Raw genomic sequence first — 22,874 nt, forward strand, 5'->3', positions numbered from 1 at the left:
AAGAAGGCCAACGGCATCCTGGCCTGTATCAGAAATGGTGTGGCCAGCAGGAGCAGGGAGGTGATCATGCCTCTGTACTCGGCTCTGGTGAGGCTGCACCTCGAATACTGTGTTCAGTTTTGGGCCCCTCACTACAAGAAGAACATTGAGGTGCTGGAGCGTGTCCAGAGAAGGGCGACGAAGCTGGTGAGGGGTCTGGAGCACAAGTCTTATAAGGAGCGGCTGAGGGAGCTGGGGTTGTTTAGCCTGGAGAAGAGGAGGCTGAGGGGAGACCTCATCACTCTCTACAACTACCTGAAAGGAGGTTGCAGAGAGGTGGGTGTTGGTCTCTTCTCCCAAGTGACTAGTGAGAGAACTAGAGGAAATGGCCTCAAGTTGCGCCAGGGGAGGTTCAGGCTAGATATTAGGAAAAAGTTCTTTACTGAGAGAGTAGTGAAACATTGGAATAGGCTGCCCAGGGAGGTGGTAGAGTCACCCTCCCTGGAGGTATTCAAGGAGCGTGTGGATGTGGCATTGTGGGATGTGGCTTGATGGGCATGGTGCTGTGTGGTGTTGGGTGGGTTGGTTTTTGGTGTGTGGTTTGTTTGGGGTTTTTTTGGGTTTTTTGTTTGTTTGGTTTGGTTTGGTTTTTTGTTGTTTTTTTTTTTTTTAGGTTGGACTTGATGATCTTACAGGTCTTTTCCAACCTTAGTGATTCTGCGATTCTGTGATTCTGTGAATCTGGTGTTTGTACGTGACATATAACCTTTGCCTAAATCCTGGCACTTTCTTCACAGCCCTTGGCCACTGTCCTCTCAGTTATCTGGGACTCTCCCTTGCCTCCCTATGCATCTTCTCCGTAGGAAACCAACTGCCCATTAATACACTTTGTGCCTTTTCTTCAGAGTGCTCCATATGGCTGCTCCACAATCTGCCTCTCTGCTTATTGTTGGAGGGAGCTGTGACTAAATCTTACCATGCTTACTTTCATATGTCTCTTCACAGGAAATGTCTCCTTATCACTGTTAACCTCAGGAAATTTGCTTCAGTCTCTATTGCTTCTGCTTTGTGAAAGCAGGAAGCACTGTGATAAGCATAAACCCCACTGAGCTTTACATTTCACATAAAGCGTGCTGGGATTTCAAATGGAGAGCAACAACAAGATCAGGTGAAATATAGTCCCTGGGGCAGAAGATACATGCTAAGAATATATGATATATAGGCTTGCATGATCTTTAAACTGTCCGATTTTTCTGTGACATATCAATGAGTTGCTAGCTCTTCAGCACAGAGCTCGTAACTGAGAGACAGTCAAATATAATAATGATGTGGGACTGTTTTTAAATAAGACTTGTAAAAAGACCATTAATATTTTTTTAAAAGCTGAAGTTATTGTTTTCCCAGATGCATTCCAATAAACGTGATATATATACAGGAAAATGATATGTCATACTCATTAATTTTGTTCCCCCAGATGGATAAAATATATTTGTCCTACTGGATATCTTGAATAGGAGTGCCAGAATGGTTCCAATAAAATCAGCATTTGGATATCAATATTTAATGAATTTTGTAAGAGTTGAATATTTGTCTTTTCAAATAGAAAGTGTGAATTCTGTGTAGAAATGAAAGATGTGTATCATTGCCAATTAATGTGATATCACAGATGTGTGTGAGCAGAGTGTGTGTTGAATAGAGTATAACCCTAGTGCTATAGAAGTCTTAGGAGACACTGAAATTTCTGGATAGCTTGAGGAGTCATATCAAATCAGATTTTGAAGATGGAGACAAGTTTCAGAAGAGCCAGGGCATATGAACAGGTTTTATCTCCACACAACTCTTGTGACACTCAGAGATTTATCACACTGCCTACGTTAGCCCCCTCACTTCTGGGATATTAAGAGGCCACAAAAGTATGGATATTTCATCCCATAAAGCTCTCTAATATAAGTGCCAGAAATTCTTATGACACGTGACTGAATTTAAAATTCACGTTTTTGAGATATTACAGATTTGGATGAATTAATGTGTTGTTTAAAAGAAGTGCCTGTTTCTTGTAGTTTTCCCTCTTTCTGTTGCCTCTTTTCAGTTTTTGACATAAAATGACAGCATTAATAACTATTTTGCTGGTAACTGAGAATCCTGATTTAGCTAGGCTGGAACAGTTTTCCCAGTTTGGTCTAGTCAGAAACTTAAGGCCCCTGGTCATATGTTTGGATGAAAGATAATATGCTTGTATTGGCTGAGTTAGCTTTACCTGACAAAGCAACACATTGCTTTGAGAGTGAGCTATAGTTCTTGCTAGCAGGCATTACATGAGACAGATGTGAGCAGTTCTAATCAACAGATAGTGAAAGGAGCTTCATTCCTCTCATGTCTACCACCTCCCAAAAAAAACATCCTGTTAGGCATGCATACTTTTTATTTCCTGAGTTCTAGTTGTAGAAGAAGGAGGCATAAAGGACAGGGAGAGGTGAATGAAGAACCTAGGCATGCTGGTTAGTCCAGGACAGCATCCTCTGGGCACCCACTCCACAACCCAGGCATAGAGTTGGGAGCATTTTCTAGCATCTTTCCACACCTTTCCTTCCTGTCTCCCTTCAGGACATTATTGAGGTTGCTGCCTCTTTAGAAATGCTAACCTAACTTTCACAGCAGCATGAGATCTACATGCTAACTCACACCTCAGTTTAAATTCAGTTGGCAAAGCTCCCAAGGGCTTCATAGGTGCAAGATCCTCCCCTAAGACCTATTTACATGACAGTCTGATGGACTTCGGTTTTTCCAGGGGCTTTCTGTTAGTGGTTGGAAAGGGAAGAAGAATTATAGCACTTCCAGTCATTAAAATAAAAGGTGTGAAAGAGAAGGCATGCCTGAGAGCAGTGGGAGATCATCACATAGCATGGGCAGGGTCATGGAGAAGCTGTAGGGTTCAACTGGGAAAGGGTCAAGTGAAGGAATGGGCTGTTCTAGTTAAACATCAAAATAGGCTTGTGGTTCTCTACTTCACCACAAACACCAATTCAAAAGACTTAGAAGAGGTTTAAGTTGAGTCATGGTGAAATAGAAAGCTATTAGTTACTCTTGAAATCCATAAAGGGTTGTGAAGGAGTTAAGAATAAAGAAAATCAACAGGTTTGAGCTCTTCTAAGTAGAAGGTTCTTACCACATTTAACAAGTTCTTTCAGATTTTTAATGTTCTCTCACAATTCATAGGGCTGTTTAATTGGTCCAAAAACTTTTCTTTGGACTGCCTTGTAAGCACCTATTTCACTGCTTATTTGAAAATAGATGGGAATTTCTTTGCTTATTTACTCCACGCATTTTTGCCTTCCTGCAGTGGATGATACAGTGGTCGCTATTCCTTATGGAAGCAGGCAAGTTCGCCTCGTGCTGAAAGGACCCGATCATCTATGTAAGTAGAAAAAGTTAGTGTACATTTGTTTAAGAAAACCTTGCTAACCCGCAGTGCTCTGTTTACACTGTGGTGTCTGGTTTCCCTCTCTCAGATCACTGATTTCGACACAGGGATGAGTCCTGCCCTCAGAAGCTCTCCTCGGACACAGTTACATCAGTGGACATGCTCTTTTCAGAGCAGAGCTTGGCCAACATTGCAGAATCCTTTGCCCTTCTGTAATTTTTCAGTCAGTTTTGTTTGCTTATCCTTTGGCTGGCTAGCTTGGTGCCAAGTGCTTTTGTTTAAAATTAATAAAATATATCCCACTGAGTGAAGAAAAATTGAGGACAGTAAACTATAAGCTTCTCTACAGCTGAGCTTAGCTATCAAGCTGCTCATGACTTTAACACATTTCTGTTATGACAGTCTCTCTCACTCCCGTAGATGCACACACACATGCATGCACATGCACACAAAATCACAGTCTAAAGATCAGAAACAGCATGAACAAGTCAAACCATGCTCCTTAGTAGTGATATTGCTCCAAGGAGTTAAGCCCTCTGAGTGCTACTAACCCATCAAGTGGTCGCTATAACACTTCCCTTCTTCATCTGACAGGGAGCTATGTATCCCAGCAGCTATGTATCCCTCTCCTCTAGGAGAAGAGTCTCGGGATTTGAGAATACACTGGGAGAGCTGAAGGCAAATCCATTTCTTTCATGAATAGAAACTCCTTGCATCCCTCTCTGTTACCTTCCAATGCAATAGCTATTCACAAGCTGCTCCTTTTTTCATCAGCTGCAAATGAACACTAGACTGTTGGTAAATGGGATTTACTGTCAGAAGAAACACAAACTGTACCACATAACCGCTCAGAAGTACAAATTATTGTAAGATAAGTAGGGCTCCCCTTCTCCTTTTCCAAAAGGTAACAGGACTTCCCTGCAGTATGGACCAGTTAGAGTCCTCTATGCTTGTCAGTGTATATACAAACATTAGTGTCAGCAAGGAGGTGAAACACCAAATCATTCCCACTCTCTCCAGATTTCTTTTGCCCAAAGAACTTTATACTGAGTGGCAAAATAAGGGGTGGTTTATCAGTCCTGTTCTGTAGCTCACTGCTTGTGTTGAGAAAGCAGTGGGCATGCCATAACCTTTTAATGGTTCTTTAGATTTAGAGCTGTGAATAAAGACCAGCAAATTACAGGTTTTAAACTAAGAAAAAATATATTATGTTTTTCTTAAAAGTTCAAATGCTGCCTGTAGTTCAGTCTTAAGTGGTCCTTCAGGTATTCCCGAACTGCTCCAGTATGGTTGTTTTAACTTTCCCAGTAAATGATTTGCACTCTCCCTTTCTCTCCTGTCTTCTTTCCCAGTATATATGTTCTCTTCCAATGTAGAAAAATTTTGTACTTTTATTATTTTTTCAATGAAATTGAGCAATCAGACATCTTAGAGAAAAATGAGATTTTAGCAGGAGAGATTGATCTAAAGCTATCTTCACTCAAGCCATATCACATTTCAGGACAAAAAGAATTGAATCAGTGAGGTCTGCCTGAGTCACTGGTTGAGATTTAGATTAACTGCTCTGTGTAAACATGAATAAGACCAAATACATCTCTTTCTTGTTTCAGATGTCTCCATGAATCTTTCTGTTCACCCATCAAAGGATTTTATATATGTATGAGCTACAATCAGTTGGGGGTGGGGAGTATTTTGCCCTGTGAACTTTGGTTGTGGGAGAAGGCAACAGGAGGCCAATTATATATACACAAGTCTTAGAACTATCTTTATCCTTGATGCATACAGCCTTGTCCAGAAATAAATATATGGCTGAGTGCATCACAAAGGAAGAAACTAGTCTCACTGAAAACCAAGGAATTCATTAATACAGAGCAAATTCTTAGTGTACTGCCTCAGCAACTTCCTTCATGAATTAATTCCCATGACCCATCCCGAAAAGCAGTCTAATTACTGCAATTACCTTTTTTCCCCTAATTAACAACTTAATACATGCTAGTAAAAATATTTATCCCATTTAGTGTCTCTGAAAATATGATTCCATCACAGATTAGTAGTATGTCCTCATCTAATTCAGATTTTGCCTTAGCTGCCTCTCTGTGTGGGAGAAGACTTTGTGCATATGTTCACAAATACATGTGAAAGGATTACAGCTTTGCAATCCTTCATGATGAAACGCGTGGTCACGTTGAAATAACTACAAGAAACAATTTACTGGTGAATGTGCTGCAAAGCATAATCTGGAGTTGGTGGGGAGGCTAGCTAGATGATGGAGCAGATATACTTTCTGACTGGTGATTTCCATTTAATGAATGATTTAATATGTTTATTATGATTTAACAATCAGAAGTAACTGCAACCAAACAGTATCTGAATTAATGCCCACTTTTGGGGAGCTGTGAATGCAGAGGGAGCCAGAGGGAGAGATCAGGAGGGTTCAGCATTTGCCTTTCCTTCCTACTCTACTGGGATGGATCCAACCACTTCTGGAGAGAAGGCAGGATTGCTGTCATACTGATCTTTCTTTCCTGGACATCTGTCTTGCTTTCATTTAATTGTCTACCACAGCAACATGTGGTTAGTGACCCACCTTTGAACTGAAATAGGGAACAGCAACTTAACAAAGCCAGCACTCATGGGGGAAGGTCTGAGTCATGCTCCGCATAGGAGCGTGACTTACTGAGAGTGAGTTAAACGTCAGCAATATGCCTAACTAGGAATGGATTAATATGTCTGGAAGAGAGTAAAAACATGACCTATGGGTGAGGAGGTGAATGTGGAGCAAGAAATCTAAGGGCTGAACAAAGCCAAAAAGCAGGAGGAGAAAAAAGAAAAGGAACCTATGGCAATGTGAATAAACTGTGGAGAAGAACAAAAAAGTTGCATTATCACTAATTTAGGATGCAAATCTGCCTCACCACTTCTTTGTGTTGATTTTCTTTGTCTGCTCTCACTTCAAATTATAATGCTCTAGTTTCCTGGTAATGTGTTTGTATTTGTCAGATTTGGAAACCAAGACTCTCCAAGGTGCAAAGAGTGAAAACAGCCTCAGCTCCACAGGCTCCTTCCTCGTGGACAATTCTAGCATCGACTTCCAGAAGTTTCCTGACAAGGAGATATTAAGAATATCTGGGCCTCTCACTGCAGATTTCACTATCAAGGTGAGGGTCATTGGTCATTGACCTCTTAGAGCAACATAAAGTTAGACAAAGATGCATTAGAAAGATGAGAGAGATTTTTCTAGATCTTCATTTTCCAGTAGACATTTGTCATAAAGCCTAGTCCAGGCAAGCTCTTGAACTTTATGTGAAATTCTTTATAGTTAAATATCTGATGACAGCCTCATTGGACACTCCTCAGGAAAGAGACTGAGTTTATGCCAAGAAAGGCATACCCAATGTGTGCCCTAAAGAGAAAATGTGAAGTCATTACAAGAAAAGGCAGATTGTTTTCTGTATGTGCTGCTGAGGTACGTATAAATCAAGGACATGCAGCTTGCTTCTTCTGTGACAAGCAAAAAGAAAGAAAGTCTGTATCTTTGCCCCATAATTTGTGGGGTTTACACTCATGTAATTGCAAAGAAGACTGTAAGGGATTGGAGAATGACGTCCCCAAGCTCCAAAATAAATGGGATGACTTTGCTTGAGAAGTCATGGTGTCATTTTGAAGTTCTGCTTTGTGTTGCACTGGCAATAAGAATAAAATTGTTTCCTCCCATTAGAGCATTTCTGTTCTTCCAGGTAATATAAAACACATTGCTGGAAGCAATGCACATATTCTGTAGGAAAACACACATACAAAAATGAACATTTGGGAATTACAATAAAATAAATCCTTTTCCATTAGGTCCAAGGAACTTGAAGGATTTCAGCTGTAAAACTGTAAAATCTGTATCATGTCCAGGACTACATAAATTTTTCACCATGGGCCCCAGAGGTAGATGACATTTGCTTTAACCTAGATCTGATGGCAGCTAGAAGTTTGAACAGTGAACTGGAAAATGCAATAAGTGATTGGGTTGGTTTAAGCTGGGCTGGGCTGAAATGGGTTAGCTCGGGAAGTAGCAGAGTGCTGTAGACTGTCCCTTACCCATCTTGGTTTGCTAGCAGCACAAAAGGCAAGCTGAAATTATCAGGACTCATTCACAAGGAGAAGCCTGACCTGAAGAACGTATTCCTTTCTCTTTGAAGGTCAGAATGAAAATGCCTTAATAAAACAGATGCTGGTCAATTCAAACTGTCTAAAACACTTTTACTTGTGTTACAGATGATATCCAGATGATGAAGATCAGTGTGATGTAAACAGTGTTTCTCACTTTGCATTATTTAAAGGCAGCCTGGTTAGTTAGAACATAGCTGTTGGGGACAGCTGGTCATGTAGGCCAATGGCCCTGAAATAGTAACAGGAGGGTTGGATTGTGTTCCTGGTATTTCCACTGTTATCTTTTATGACAGGACAAATACCTTTATCCCTTCACGCTTGCATATCCTTCTCTATCAAATCAAGGTAAGAAGCACTGGTTAAATCAGAGACAGTACCATACTTGTATGATGACTGGCCAGTATGAGTGTACAAGCTGTCTAGGCATGGGCAGAACAGACACTGATGAATTGAGTTTAAACTATTTTAATAGTTCTGCTATGTGTTTGCACCTTTTGAAAGCCAGAGTAGCATGGCTCAGCAGCTGTTAATTTATTGACATATCCATTGTCTTAAAAGGACATAGAAAAATGTACAAACAAAAACCCTGTTCACAGTTGTAGGAACTTTTCTGAGGTTAGCATTAGATATTGCCTTCAATCAGGCAGTTAAAATTTCTTTGCATTTGAACGACAGTTAGTTTTTTAATAGAGAGCCATAGAAGGTACTTTAAATATTACTTCACGCAACACAGATATTATTCTATACTATGTAATTATTTTTCCAACAAAATTTTTTAGCTTCTGGATATTTTGTTTGTTAGATTTTGTTGGATATAGGAGTGTACATACAAATAAGGCTAACACAGGAATACCAAAATGCATTAATACCTCTCAGTTATGTCAGACTTGGCAACTGCTTTCCCTACTTACTATAGCCATGACAATTTTGCCTTCAGCTTGTGAAGATAAAGTACTTTTCTTTAAAAAATCAGATTAAAGGCTTCTCTGTGGTATTAGCAAGTTTTCCTTACAAAGTGGTCTCTTTGGATGTCAAGATTTACTTTCCTGAGACAAGGCGGTTTTTATGCAAACAGATCTAAATGAATTTGTAGATGTAGCAGAATTCTAGTTTTAGGATCATTGTTTCCAGAATGACTGTTACAATCCTTTTAAACTGACCCTGAATGCTCTTATTCAAGAGGTCAAGTTAGACACCTGGCTATAATTCAGAAGTAGAAACTCAATGTGTGAGTTGACATTTAAGTTTCTTTATCGGTGACATGGAGTGCTTTAAAATTGCAATAAGAAACCTCATGCTGTTCCTGCAGGAGCTGAATTGTATAATTGCTAGATTTCTTCACTTTGTAATAGCCAGTGGTACATTCCTCATGTGCTAAACTCTTGGCAATCTTTTCACAAGATATGTAAATGGTAAAAATAATTCAGTAAAACAGAGCTCTCTTTAAAAAATAAAGGTGCTCTCACAAAATGAGAGAAGAACTGGAGTTTTTCATGTTCTTAATTTTTATATTCATAGTTTGAGAATTAAAAATCTCCGTTATAAACCTTTAATGTTTGAAAGGCAGAAAACCTGGAAAATAAGGCAGAAAACCTGGAAAATATGCCAGCAAACTTAAATTCAACTTGAATTTTGTCCCTAAATTTTGAGGATTTCCCTGTTTTGATGTTTTTAACACAAAATTCTGATTCACACAAATAGAAGTGCCTTTTTCCTAAAGAAAAATGTGTCATGTTTGATAAAATCCTGGTGAAATGAAGGTCAGTTTCACTTGGAAATCTTTCTGGCTGACACTGTGATCTAGAGAACAGAGCAGTAATATCACATAGGGGGACTTGTCCTTTATTGGCAGAACTGCCACTGATCTTCTGTGTTGCCGAGGTCACATATTCACCTGTCTGTGCTAAAACATCTCCTCTGTCGATACTGTCCATTTCAGACACAAAATAGAGAAAGTTGGAAAGACCATTTCATGTCACTCATCTCCAGTCCTTTGAGCAGGATGAGTCAATACTGTTAGATGGGGTCTACAGCTGAGAATGTAATGCTAACAGTCATCACCGGTCAACTATTTGAAGAAATCAGCACTGCAAATATGAACAACCTGAGCTATAGGCTTACTGAAACAGCCAGTAGGGATTGCCAGGGAAGGGTTGTGGCTAGCAAAGCACAGCCTGTTAGGGTTTGTTTTACAGGCTGTGGTTTTTGCATTGCTAGGTCCCTAGCCCTGTGGCTTAGATGCAAGGCAGCAAAGACCAGTGGGTTTAAAACAAGGTCTAGTAAAGGATGTTGTCCAGGCTTGGGGCTGGTTTGGAGGAGAAACCACTGTTGGCCTATGTCTAGACTAGAGTGGGTTTATGTTGTTTTTCAATCGCTGGTATCAAGATGAATGTTTTTTCAGAGGCCTGCATGGACCAACAGCTTTGCATCAGGGATATATAGGGTTGTATCAGATAAATGTTTGTCTGGAGGCTGTCAGAGGTATCTGGATTAGGATTGGATTTGTATTGATGTTGTCTTTTGTAGTGCTAGGGCTGACAAGCTTTGGTTAATGACTGCTGCCAGAAGAGACTGCCTGGCTATGTTTTTGTGCTGGTGGCTGAGAGTGCTGCTGGCTGATTTAGAAATGGTGCAGACTGGGTTCCCTTGAGCAGAGTTACTGTTGAGATTAGGATTTTGGCCACCAATTGTCCCAAAATTCGTAAGATGGAGCTCAAACTGGACGTTGAGTTACACAGAGCACTAGAGCTAGCCACACAATCTTATCTCAGTTGTGATCTAGCACTGTGTATTGGGTTTGCGTGGCAGTGCTTTGGTAGCAGGGGGGGCTACAGGGGTGGCTTCTGTGAGAAGCTGCTAGAAGCTTCTCCTATGTCTGATAGAGCCAATGCCAGCAGACTTCAAGACGGATCTGCCACTGGCTAAGGCTGAGCTAATCAGCAACAGTGGTAGCGCCTCTGTGATAACATATTTAAGGGGGAAAAAGCCAGGAAGCGGCAGCCGGAGAAGAGAGGAGTGAGAATATGTGAGAGAAACAACTCTGCAGACACCAAGGTCAGTGAAGAAGGAGGGGGAGGAGAGGCTCCAGGCACCGGAGCAGAGATTCCCCTGCAGCCCCTGGTGAAGACCATGGTGAAGCAGGTTGTCCCCCTGCAGCCCATGGAGGTCCACGGTGGAGCAGATATCCACCTGCAGCCCGTGGAGGACCCCACGCTGGAGCAGGTGGATGCCTGAAGGAGGCTGTGATCCTGTGGGAAGCCCATGCTGGAGCAGGCTCCTGGCAGGACCTGTGGAGCCGTGGAGAGAGGAGCCCACGCTGGAGCAGGTTTGCTGGCAGGACTTGCGATCCCGCGGGGGACCCACATTGGAGCAGTCTGTTCCTGAAGGACTGCACCCCGTGGAACGGACCCATGCTGGAGCAGTTCGTGAAGAACTGCAGCCCGTGGGAAGAACCCACGTTGGAGAAGTTCGTGGAGAACTGTCTCCTGTGGGAGGGACCCCACGCTGGAGCAGGGGAAGAGTGTGAGGAGGAAGGAGCGGCAGAAATAACGTGTGATGAACTGACTGCAACCCCCATTCCCCGTCCCCCTGCGCCGCTCGGAGGGAGAGGTAGAAAATCGGGAGTGAAGTTGAGCCCGGGAAGAAGGGAGGGGTGGGAGGAAGGTGTTGTTTTTTTAAGATTTGGTTTTACTTCTCATTATCCTACTCTGATTTTGATTGGTAATAAATTAAACTAATTTCCCCAAGTCAAGTCTATTTTGCCCATGGTGGTAATTGGTCAGTGATCTCCCTATGTCCTTAGCTCGACCTACGAGCCTTTTCCTCATATTTTCTCTCTCCTGTCCAGCTGAGGAAGGGGAGTGAGTGAGCAGCTGTGTGGTGATTAGTCCGGCTGGGCTTAAACCACGACACACTGGCAGAAACTGCTGGTGAGGGAAAGGCATTTGATTAGAGTCCAGGTTAACACAAGAAAATAAGGTTGGGGCTTAGCCTAGACTTCCTGGGACTTGCAAAGGCATGCAGGAGATAATGAATGTACAGGCTGCCAGCTGGCAGAGAGGTTGATGTGCCTTGTAAGGCTAGGGCCAGGATTGGATTAAATAATCACTTTTGAACCAGAAGCATACAGTGATTTACCTTGTGGAATGAAATAAGAAATTACTTCCATACCTGCTTTAGGGCAGAGGCCAAAAGATGCAAATCTGCTCTAGCAGCAAGGACCTACTGTTTATGGCTGCCTTATTGTTGGATTTTAGAGGTATTACCATATGAGGATTGGGGGTGATGACAGTAAGGGTCTTCTGTGTAATTTAGTTCTGATGCTGGCAAAGGTTTCCAGAGGAGATTATGCCTCATATTTAGGAGAAGGCTGCAGGTCAGGGAGGAAGTGGTGAAAGATCTACTCTTGGAAGCACTGGTAGACCAGGGTAGGGATGGTGCTCCTGGGAGTAGATAAGCTAGAATGGAGGCTGAGCACACAGAAATAGTAAGAGTTTAGTTGTGGCTGAGTCAAGTTTTGTGTTATCAAGGTCAAATGATCAAAACACTTTGCTTAATCTAGAAGAGACCATTGGAATATAGTCCCTTCATCATAAAAAAATACTAAGTCTTGAGAGATGTGACTTCCTGAGGCAACTTCTGTAGAGTGCAGGTTGGACTCAGCTGGAAGCACTTCTGTAACATGGTCTGTATCACTGACTTTTATCAACTTATGTTTGCATTCAATACTTTTTTTTTAGCAATAGTCGTAAAAATCACCCATTCTTGTTTCCTGATTTTCAACAAATGCACAATTGTTTTAACAATTTCTAGGTCAAGCTGACAAGTAATGACCAGCCTGAAAAGACACCTAATCATTATTTCTCTTGACTAGAGTTTGTGACAAGTTCAGAAAAGCCTACCCTTTTTCTCATTTGCCAAAGTACGTGGTAAAATTTATGGAAAGCCAGGGAGCAGTCTTTTTGAAAACAATGTATGGATTCTATTTCATATGTACCTTTTTTTCTGTTCAATATAAATTATTTAAATTAATAATTCTTAGAACATGATCATTCTCCTAATCAACATATTCCATCTATAAGTACATTGGATGTGCCATACTAGGTCAAGCAAAAAGTCTGCTTCACTCGGGTTTCTGCTTCAGAAAGGAACTGGTTTTAGACACGGATAGAAAGAGTGCAAGAAACAGATCAAGGTTACACTCTGGTTGTAGACCCTCCTTCTTGACCCTCATGTTGTATTTGGACTGTTGTGTCTAATGACTCAAATGAGCCAGTCTTCATGATTTTCTATAGGCGCTTTTGTGCTATATTTGCCCTTTTGACAACATTTAGCTTGTAGGATGAGTTCCACAATGAACTTTGAACTCTGTAAAATAAGGAATACATCTCATTTTTAAACCCTTGGTGCAATACTTTCACTGATTCCTTCTGGTTTCCCCATTCTGAGAAACAGGAAATTACTACTACTGTTTACCCCCTTTCTCCATTACTTCTATATTTGTGATCTCTGTCATCATCATTTGCCTCTTTCCTAGTGTTCTACTCTATATAATCTTTAGTTTTATCAAAGATATTCCATACAAATGCTATCTTTCTTTCCCTTCTCTGTCCTTTTTCTGGTTCCACTGTGGTTATATATTCATAATTTTTATAATATACATAAATATGTAATTTGTGACTAGTCTTTAAATATATAAATGTATATTTTGGAAATATACATTTCATATAAATAAATGTGTATTTTAATAAAATGTAATTAAATTATTTAATATTTATTTACTATAAATAGATTAATCATATTGTATATGAATATATATGTTGAGAAAGCGTGAACTACACATAATGATCAAGACACAAATGTATTCTGCTTGGCTGTGTAATGTTCTCTCCTTTTTCCTTCCTCTTTGCAGTATTCCATTAATCTTTTTAAGTCTTGCTGCACACTGAGCTGATATTTTCAGAGGAATCACTGTAACAACTCTACTACTATTCTGAATAGTGGTAGCTAATGTGGAGGACATTTTCATGTATAATTAGCATATATAATTAATTGTTTTCTCCAACAAGCATTATTTCTTTTTTATTGAACTTGAATTTAGTCTCCCAAAGCTTCGAGTGCTTTCACAGACTGTTTCATTTTTAGCTACCATTCATAATTTTTTTCATTAGCAAACTTGGTCAGCTCAGGGCTGGGAGTCTGGCTAACAAGTCATGCCCTAGCATACATCCCTGAGGGATTGCACAGGTCCTTCATCCACTGCAGGAGTAGGTTATGGGACTGTTCTCTGTTACCCAGTCATCAGTCCAAGGGAGGATCTTCTTAACTCATGTGAGCTTTGTCTAGGGCCTTTAGTGGGAGACCTAGAAGAAAAATGGTACCTAAGCTACTTTTATCAGTGTACCTCGTGAATCCTTGGCAAAGCCAACCACAATGCTCAGAAAGTATCACCCTTCTCAGGGACCCATCTTTGAGTTTTATTCTTTATTTTCATTCTACCTACTGACCCCCTAACAGAGGTAGAGTTTATTGGTCTGCAGTTTCACGCATTACTCATGAAGCTCCTTCTAAAAAATGTTGTTACAATTTTCTGCCTAGTTTCATGTGGTTTAAACAATAGCTTGTTCATGAAAATAGGCTAAATGTGATCATATGTGATTTGCATTCCTGTGCTCTTCAGAGAGTATGTGATTTAGAACTACTGGGTGGATGCTGTTTGGATCTGGAGATGTGTTACCATTAATCTTACATACTTCTTTAAAATAATGCTGGTCTGAAATCTACTGTCAAGTTTTAATTTGAGGCAATAGACACAGTTTCTTAGACATGTTTTCTATTCCTCTGACAAATTGTTCTCGATAATTTTTCCTTTTTGTTTTCTGTAACTTTTCTGTTATCATGTCTAAATTCCCCAAGTCTATCTATTTCAAAAATCAATCAGTTTTAAGTACTATGAAGATTTGGTGCCCACCTTGTTCAGCTTTCATCATTTTAACAAATTTTTTTTGGTGGCAAACATTGCCTTTTTATTTTGTTAATTTTTTTTATGCAGCATCTATCACAATAGGATCCTATTTTTTTACATTAATTTCTTAAGATCAAGTTAAGGTTAATAAATATTCTGCAGTGGGGGTTAAGGTGGCTGGCTCAAAGGTGAATTCTCTTATCCTGGGAGCATGTTAGTGATAGTGAAATGATCTTCCCATAGATGAGTGGGCTGTTATGGGTGGTATCCACAGAAGCAGTGCAGCAGGGCTGGTTTTGGTGTATTTGGGGTTGCCCTTGGTTGTGTGGAATAACTTTGGTCTTCTCATTTAAGAAGTTTCTGCTTTTGTTGCACTTAGTGGTAGCTTCTGTAAAGATTATCATAGCTGTTACAGCTGATAGAGCAGGCTCCGTTGCTGCCAGCTATCCTAGCCAGTCCATTGCACTGATTTTCTATTTTGTTCTTCCTTTGGGGAGAATAATATAATTTGAGAACAGATTTGAACCTTCTAGCTTTCTCTTTTGGCTTTGTGAGAGATTTAGTCTAAAGGCTTTTTAACAGTCATTCTAATCACCTAAAGGAACACAGCTTAATCCAAGATTGGGGCATGGTGAGCAAATTCAATTCAGAGATGCTTTGTAAAGCATGTAAATTAGTGATAAAGTAATTTCACAGTGATTTCTGTGGCTGATTTAGAGGCTGAATTGAGAAGCAACAGAGGGAGCTGTCTTCCATATAAAGACAATGCCAAAACCAAGCTGATCCAACGCAGAACTATCACAATCAAGGGACATGAATGCAGAAGTGGACAGTAGAAATGTTCCCCGGAGCTCAAAGGCAGAGCTCCCTTCAGCATTCTAAAGGAATTAAAAGGCAAGCTCCGAGGAGTCATGGTGTAGTCCTGTGTTAGACAGTATGCTTGTAAGCCTTCAGCATCTCTCATGATTTACTTTTTTTTTGTACTTTTTGTGCTATTTTAAACAAACTTGTAAAATTATTTTCCCATGACAATGTCTGGCTCCTATTTCTGCTTCATGAACAAATTATGAACAGCAACAAATCTCTTGCACATCCTTCTTCTTTTTCAAGGTACAAACAGGAATATTAAAGCACTCTAAATAGAGAAAGGAAAACATACAAAAACTTTGGTTTTAGTGACATGAAAAGCACAAAATTATGTATGCCGCATGAGCATAGTTGTCCACATCCTCATCCCCAGTTTCTTTGTTTGTTACTTCGAAGATTTCAACAATGAACTTCTCATTAATAAAGCAAACTCTAAGATTTGGGATTTGGCACTTGCAGAAAGCATTTGTAATAATAATGTGGAAAAATCCATTAGAACTTTCTTAATAAGCATGGAGGCATGGGGCTAGATCATAATATACCAGATCAAATTTCATAAGACAAAAGATGGTATGCAATAATAATTCCCTTTCCCTATCCCCAGTTTGGGACACACAGACACACACAAGAAAGAAATGGTGCCTTTCTTCCTCCCCCAACACACAAAATTTCATAAAATGAAAACATCTTATTGAATACACTATTCATGCTTTAACCCTACAATTAACATTGATAATTGTTTAGTTATCATTACTGGTTATAAACTGCTGATTGTATTTCACAACCCACAAAGTAAACTTAGTGCAGTTTTGTAGGCCAGCTCATATGTTCTTCAATGAACATAAACAAATGGTTCAGGCATATGCTGCCAAAATCAAGGATTAAAAGGTTGGGCTTTGGGGGACTTTGCTTGTTTATTTGTTTTTATGTGAACTAATCAAATTTGCGGGCTATGGGAAAAATCACACAATACAAAGGTGTGGTAAGGTACTGCAGTCTCTTCATTACAGGACAGATCAGAATAATTCAAAACGATATTGCTGCTTTCGTATTTGAATTATGAGGTCTGTTGTTTTCATTTGTCTTTCTGTGGATATCCCCAAAATCACTACTGCATTTTATCAATCCCAAACTTCACCTGAGCAACAGCTTTTGCCTCTGTTGCACCATCCCAGACAGTCATTTATAAAATCAATTTTAAAAAGCAGGGCACAAACGATTTTTTTCCAAGGTCTTTCTACAAGAAAAAAAGTTATCTGTGCTGCTAGTGACTGTAGGGTAGACGGTTAATTTTTGGTGGATAGTCTGAGGACTCTAATTTTAACCAACTTTTTATAAGACTTGTGATATCCTCTTGGGTCTTACAAAGTGGTGAGGGCTGCTCTGGTGTTTGGAATATTCCAAACTCCCCTGAAAACTTAAGGAAGTCAAGGATGATCTCCAGGGGGTTGCAATGCAGAAATGGAAGATCTGAGTACTTCTGCTGTTTGCTATAAATAAATTTAGATAGGATTTTATTTGCAAACACGATGAACAGTTGCCATTTTTTCTGGTCCAATGACCTAAGGATGCAAAACTCACTGTTAGAGGACTAACTAAAGATTCCCAAATATTGACCATCTGTTTTTGAAGCTCTGTCATTTCTCATAGCTAGCAGGGTGTTGCAAATACTGCAGGGGAAAAAATTTCACCATACTCCAGAGCTGAGTATTCCAATGTGTGGAAGTTGGCCTTGTGCAGTAAAACCAGGAAATTTCTTAAAGCATTTAACTATCAGGTCTCACTTTGAGTTTTGCAAGGCTCAAAGAACCACTGATGTTTTCTCCTGGATCAAGTTCTTAGCTTTAACAGACCGTCAAACAAAATAAAAAAGAAATTTTTACTGAGTAGAATCACCATATATTGTTTCTCTTCTGCTTACACTACTCCTTAAAAATATAAACGCTACTGTGCCTGCTTCTTTTATTTGCTTGTTTTGTATCATTTTAGCTCATGACTGTGACTCATTGTAGTTCTTTACCACCTATGTTGTTATCATGGCTGTATGAGTGTCTTCCACGTTAGGCTGGAAAAGATGTACCTCTGCCTTTTCTCTGTGTCAAAACAGACAGATAATTCTGCAGACATGCAGGAATAGTCTGCAGGCAGAGGAACTCTTCTGTCTTCCTGATTTTTTTTTTTTAATGTGAACCCTTTTTCCTCCCCTTCCTTTTTTAGTAGGTTCTGTGTGAGCTCTTCGTCTATTCTTCATAATTCACTGAAGACCATACTGCTGAATAGATCTTCTGAGTTTAAGAATCACTGATGATCCTTAAAAAACAAAGAGTAAGAGCAGACTTCTCCCCAGTGAAGACTTTTTCTGCACATTCAAATCAGAGACCTCCCCAAATGGCTTCCAGCACAACAGAACATTTTTCCCAGGAGTGCATGAGGCTTTCATGAGCCCAGAAAGACCTTTCTGAAGTGTGTGATTAATGCACCATCCCCACACAAGAAATTAGATATCCTGCTTCTGACACACAGACTCAAATGATATTACTGTGTGCAAAAGGTCTCCGATTTGCTGAAGAAGCTGTATTGCTACAGCTGTATTTTTTTTTCCTGTTGGGAATTTATGCCACTGTTTACTCTAATTAGAAAAGGGCAGCCTTAGTCTCGGTGGGCCAGACCTCTTACAGCCATCAACATATCCTGCAATATTTTTGCCTTCCTCCTTCTCTTCAAGATATGCTTTGATTTGTAATCATGTTTCTGTCCATCTACAGGGGAAAACAAAACAAACAACCCAGATTACACTGTTCAGCTCAATTTGTCATATTTTTGCTTCTGTTTCACAGTCTACTTTTTGACAGTGTCTCTTGGTGTTTGGAAAGAGAGAATAGGAAAGGCAGGTTGAAAAACGGTGTTTCTAAAACAAGGAAACTTGTTCAAAATGTGGAAAAAGAAAAATGAGACAGTGCTGAAAGATTTTAAACTGTCTGAAAAAAAGAGCAGGGTAGATTGCTCCCGAGAGTAGGAGTACTGACTTGGAAAAGGGTCCATCTTTTCTGGTTGTGATTTGGCAGTTTTCTCTCCTGCGATAGCATCATGCCACTGATGCAGAGATGCCCATGCAATACCAATACATTATCTCCTAGGGCAAATAATCAACTAGGAGAGGCTTTTAGTAGCAGCATTGTTGTTCTTCCCTTGCTAGCTGTTCATGAAAGGCTTGGAGGTAAGGACAAGGGATGCCCAGCAGTGATTTTGAAGCCTCCATAACTGAATTAATCAGCACAGCTATCAAATAGGAGGGATTTTTTCTTGGGCCAGGTGGAAGTGGTGCTGCTTTAGCAGTGTGAGGGTGTCTCTTTTTATTGCACTCCTTGCACTACAAACTCTTGTTTACGTGGGAAATCCATTCAGCACACAAAGTACTGGAACCATAGCAAAGCTCAGGTGGCCTGAAATTTGGCAGTACTTGTAGGCTCTGAAGAGTGTTTTCTGAACCTGCACTTAGCTCCAGCTGAGAGTCCACGCCTATGACTGAAAGGAGCATTTTTGCAGCCAAAATAAAGTAATCAGAAGGACGACCTTATAATAATGACAGTACCACAAAGAAGAATGAAAAAGAGACCTCACCCCAGAAACAAAAAATTCTTGGATTTGTATTTTTATACTTTTGTATTTCTCACAGCACAGCCTCCTGTTTTTTACTATCTAATATAGTATACATGGTCTCAGAAGGCGTTTGAAAAATATTTAAGTTCTGAAATCCATGTCAATGTGGCAGGGACAGCAGGTAGTGGTAGGTGATTTTCTGATGGAATAAAGATCAGTCCATATCCTCTGCCCCCATAAAATTATTCAGTAGCATTTACCATGCATACATTATTTCAGAATACGGTCTCAGAATTTTCAGAAATGCCACTGATTATGCCCGGAAATTTATTTGACTGTGTTTTGCGGCCAAGATTTTGCCATCAATGTGTGCTCTGTTTTGTGCATTTCATTTCTCTATTGCAAAGTATGTCTAGTATTTCTTGTACCTGCAAGGTGTCTCAAAGCTGCAAGATGCATGTGGCAGAATGCTTCTTCCTGGTATTTATGTCAGGTTACATCTTTTTCAGATCCGCTATGCTGGTGCTGCTGACAGTTCAGTTCAGTTTATCTTCTATCAGCCTATCATTCATCGATGGAGGGAAACTGATTTTTTTCCTTGTTCAGCATCCTGCGGAGGAGGTAATGAATTACCACTGTATTCTAGAAACAATTGTCTGCGTACAGGATCTGTCCCAACCGCTGCACTGAGATTTAGACCTTTAAAATGGGCAAAATCTGAAAATGGAAGTAGTTACATCTAAATAAAGGGAGGGATGCAGCAACAGTGGTAGCAGCCTGTAGATTTTTTAGCATCATACCACGCTCTGCATGTAAAGTACATTTTGATATCCACATGACAGCATTGAATGCTACGCTGTCAAACTTATGGGCTGATGGGATTTGGGCCTGCTTCGGAATCACAAGATGTCTCCATTTGCCCATGTCTCCACCAGCAGCTTTACCCTCTGAACTGAAACTTAGTGTATGACTCTTGGTGACCAAGAAACCTTGGCGTTTGTTTTTTCTTTTTGCTCTAGGCTTCTGAATTTTTATATGATCATACTGGTTATCTTTTTTTTTCCTACTACAGGTGATTTAAGTTGTTTTCCATCTGGTCTGTAAAAGAGCACCTGTTATGTCCAAAAGTGCTGATATTTTCAGTTTACTTTTTACCAAACCAGAACTTAGATGCACTTCAGAGAGAGACAGGAAGAACACCACATCACATATTATTTCTTCCACTATGTATTGCAGGTTATCAGCTGACATCTGCTGAATGTTTTGATCTGAGAAGCAACCGGGTAGTAGCAGATCAATACTGTCACTATTATCCTGAAAATATCAAGCCAAAGCCAAAACTTCAAGAGTGTAATCTGGATCCTTGTCCTGCAAGGTCAGTCAGCTCTAATTTTAAAAGAGGCTGGGCTCTAAAGGAGTAAAATAAAGTAGGAAAATATTCTGTTGCTATTGCTTACAGTGTCATTTAGCCTACATAATTTAACCTCTTTCTCATCCTGAGGATGTACTGTGTAGAAAAAGACCTCTCTTTAGCACCTCTGCATTGCAAGGAATTATTTGAAATGGTTGTTTCTTCCCCTCAGATTGTGTTTCGCCTCATTAAACGTTATAAAGTGTGAGAAAACAAATTGTCCATGATACCATCCCATGATCAACAGATGGCTCTTAAGTGTTTCTGAGATGGGAAAAATTCTCTTGGGGTAAAAATGTTGTTGGAAACTCGTTGTCATCACAATTAGAGGCATTATTTTTATGGTTTTTTACATTTTCTCCTTAATAAAAAGCTTACTTGCAGTCATGGCAGCTCATAAGAATGTAACGCAGGAATTTGTTCTAATTATCAATACCCTTTGGTCCTGCACAAAAGACTCATCCCTGCTTTCCTGCCAAGCATTCCTCCTTAGAAGATTAATAGTAAAAATAGTAAGATCACAGAGTCAGATTTCCCACGTATAAGAAAAGGAACAAAACTGTAAGAAGGACCAGTCCTTTGTTGCACTGATTCCCCTGAACTTCAGTGGAAGTCAGTCTGCAGCCATCTCTAAGCCACAAGCATTTATTTGTGTATTATAAACCTTTCGGTCCTCTTGTGTGGTTTTGCTAAAAGACGGTTAAGTGCAGCCCAGCAAGCATGCATGCAAAGGTACTATAAAGCCATTTATTTACCTGCTCCTTTCCCTCTAGACCAGTTTTTGTGTCAAGTTTGATAAAGCGAGTTCAAGCAAGTGTCACCTAAAAAGTTACTATGGTCCTTCAGATTGCTGGAGGTTGCCATAGAAAAAAAGATGTCCTAGCCAGGATAAGAAGGATGCTTTAGGGACCTATGGGACTATGTAACCACCCAACTGAGGATGATTGCTTCCCAAACCAAGTATACCAGCTTTAGACTAGCTAGGCATTATCAGAGAAGAACATATTACTCCAAGCCCAAGACAGTTTTTACCTCTTCTAGAAAGTTTTCATTGAAGTTCACTGACTTTTCATAACTGGAGTTAACACTCAGGTTTCTTTGTCACTGAAGACACATTTACCCGGAGTGTATGGCAGTTTATATTCCTTTGTTCTAGTAAACACAATTTTAGTGGTAGTTCTGTTTGTAGATAGTTAAAAGCCAGAAATGTTCTCATACAGTTTTAAATTCGAAGTGAAAATCTCCCAGAATTAAAAAGTGGAAATACCAAATCTCAAAATCCAACATTATGTCAGCTGTATTGTACATTCTTTAAGTTACATACTTTATCATGTATTTCATCAGGATGTATTAAGGATATAATATTAAGAACGCAGCTTCACTGGGGCTTTGTGAAAAGTATTACCTGTTGAGCACGTACTGCTAAGTGATTTTTCAACTTAGAGGTTGCTTTCCCACAGTGCAACAAGACCATTTTTTCCCTTAACAATATGGTGTCAAGTTCAGTATCTGACGTCTCTTGTCCTAGTACTTTCCACAAAATATATATATATATATTTAATTTCTCAGCCTACTTAAATATTTTAACAGTTGCAACTAGAAACCTTACTATAATAAAGTTCTTGTATTTTTTCTTTGGTGATTTTCTCAGATCAAAAACTGTTTCTTTGAATTCTCATTTGAACTGTTATTGACAAATGTCAGTAAAGCAGAGGCCAGATATGATCAGGTAAGAGACCTAAATATGAACATCTCAGAAAAAGGATTGATGAAAGGTGTGAATCGATATGGAACCTGTCTTTTAGATTCACCTCTCACAGTATCAATGAGAAAGTAATTTTGTGTAGCTGCTTGTTGTTTTTTTTAAAGCCTAAGCTGCTATTTTTTTAAAATCCTGTTCTGAGTCAAGTATGTCATTTTCCTCTGGAATTTGTACTATGGATATTTTCCATACTTTTCCTGGTAATTTTAAATTATATATATTCTCAAATGGTAAGACAGACGACTGCATGGTACATGGGAGGAAAGAGAGAAAAAAAATAACAGCTGGGCAGATGTCAGGAAGCAATTTTTGTTTTATATAAGACATAACAAGGCAAAGTTGTTGATATAAAGACCCGGAGGGGAGGGAGAGTCATTTAGAAGTACAGCTACGCTGTCCCAGGGTACAGGCAGTAACAGAGAGGAATTGGCTTTTTGGAAACATCCTCATGGAATGCCAAATTGCAAATTATTATTTTCAAAAGTGCCTTTGTGAAGAATTCAAGAATCAACAACCCAGACAGAAAACCAGAGTAATTCTGTGGTAACTTCTGGAATCCCATTGCTTTCTTACGGTCAGGAAGAGGGTAGGTGAAACAGAACAGCTGGGTCAGGAGCATGAACGAGCATGAACGAGGAGGGTGTCTTGGCTCTGCAGTGTCTTTGCTGTGTGGGAGCTGCTCTGCTCCACCAGTATAAAACGACGATGTTGA

The 22,874-nt window shown here is 39.8% G+C and overlaps 1 protein-coding gene across 1 annotated transcript in view; it reads left to right on the forward strand.

Moving 5' to 3' along the window:
• Window positions 1-22,874, forward strand: part of ADAMTSL1 (ADAMTS like 1) — a 213,624-nt gene that overhangs the window by 73,660 nt on the left and 117,090 nt on the right. Inside the window, exons 6-9 of the mRNA XM_059833532.1 lie at window positions 3,320-3,394; window positions 6,401-6,558; window positions 19,499-19,610; window positions 20,226-20,364. Of these exons, the coding sequence (XP_059689515.1) occupies window positions 3,320-3,394; window positions 6,401-6,558; window positions 19,499-19,610; window positions 20,226-20,364 (484 nt within the window). The remainder of the gene's footprint in view (window positions 1-3,319; window positions 3,395-6,400; window positions 6,559-19,498; window positions 19,611-20,225; window positions 20,365-22,874) is intronic.

The sequence above is a fragment of the Gavia stellata genome, chromosome Z (assembly GCF_030936135.1).
Source record: "Gavia stellata isolate bGavSte3 chromosome Z, bGavSte3.hap2, whole genome shotgun sequence".
In the NCBI taxonomy this organism is placed as follows: Eukaryota; Metazoa; Chordata; class Aves; order Gaviiformes; family Gaviidae; genus Gavia; species Gavia stellata.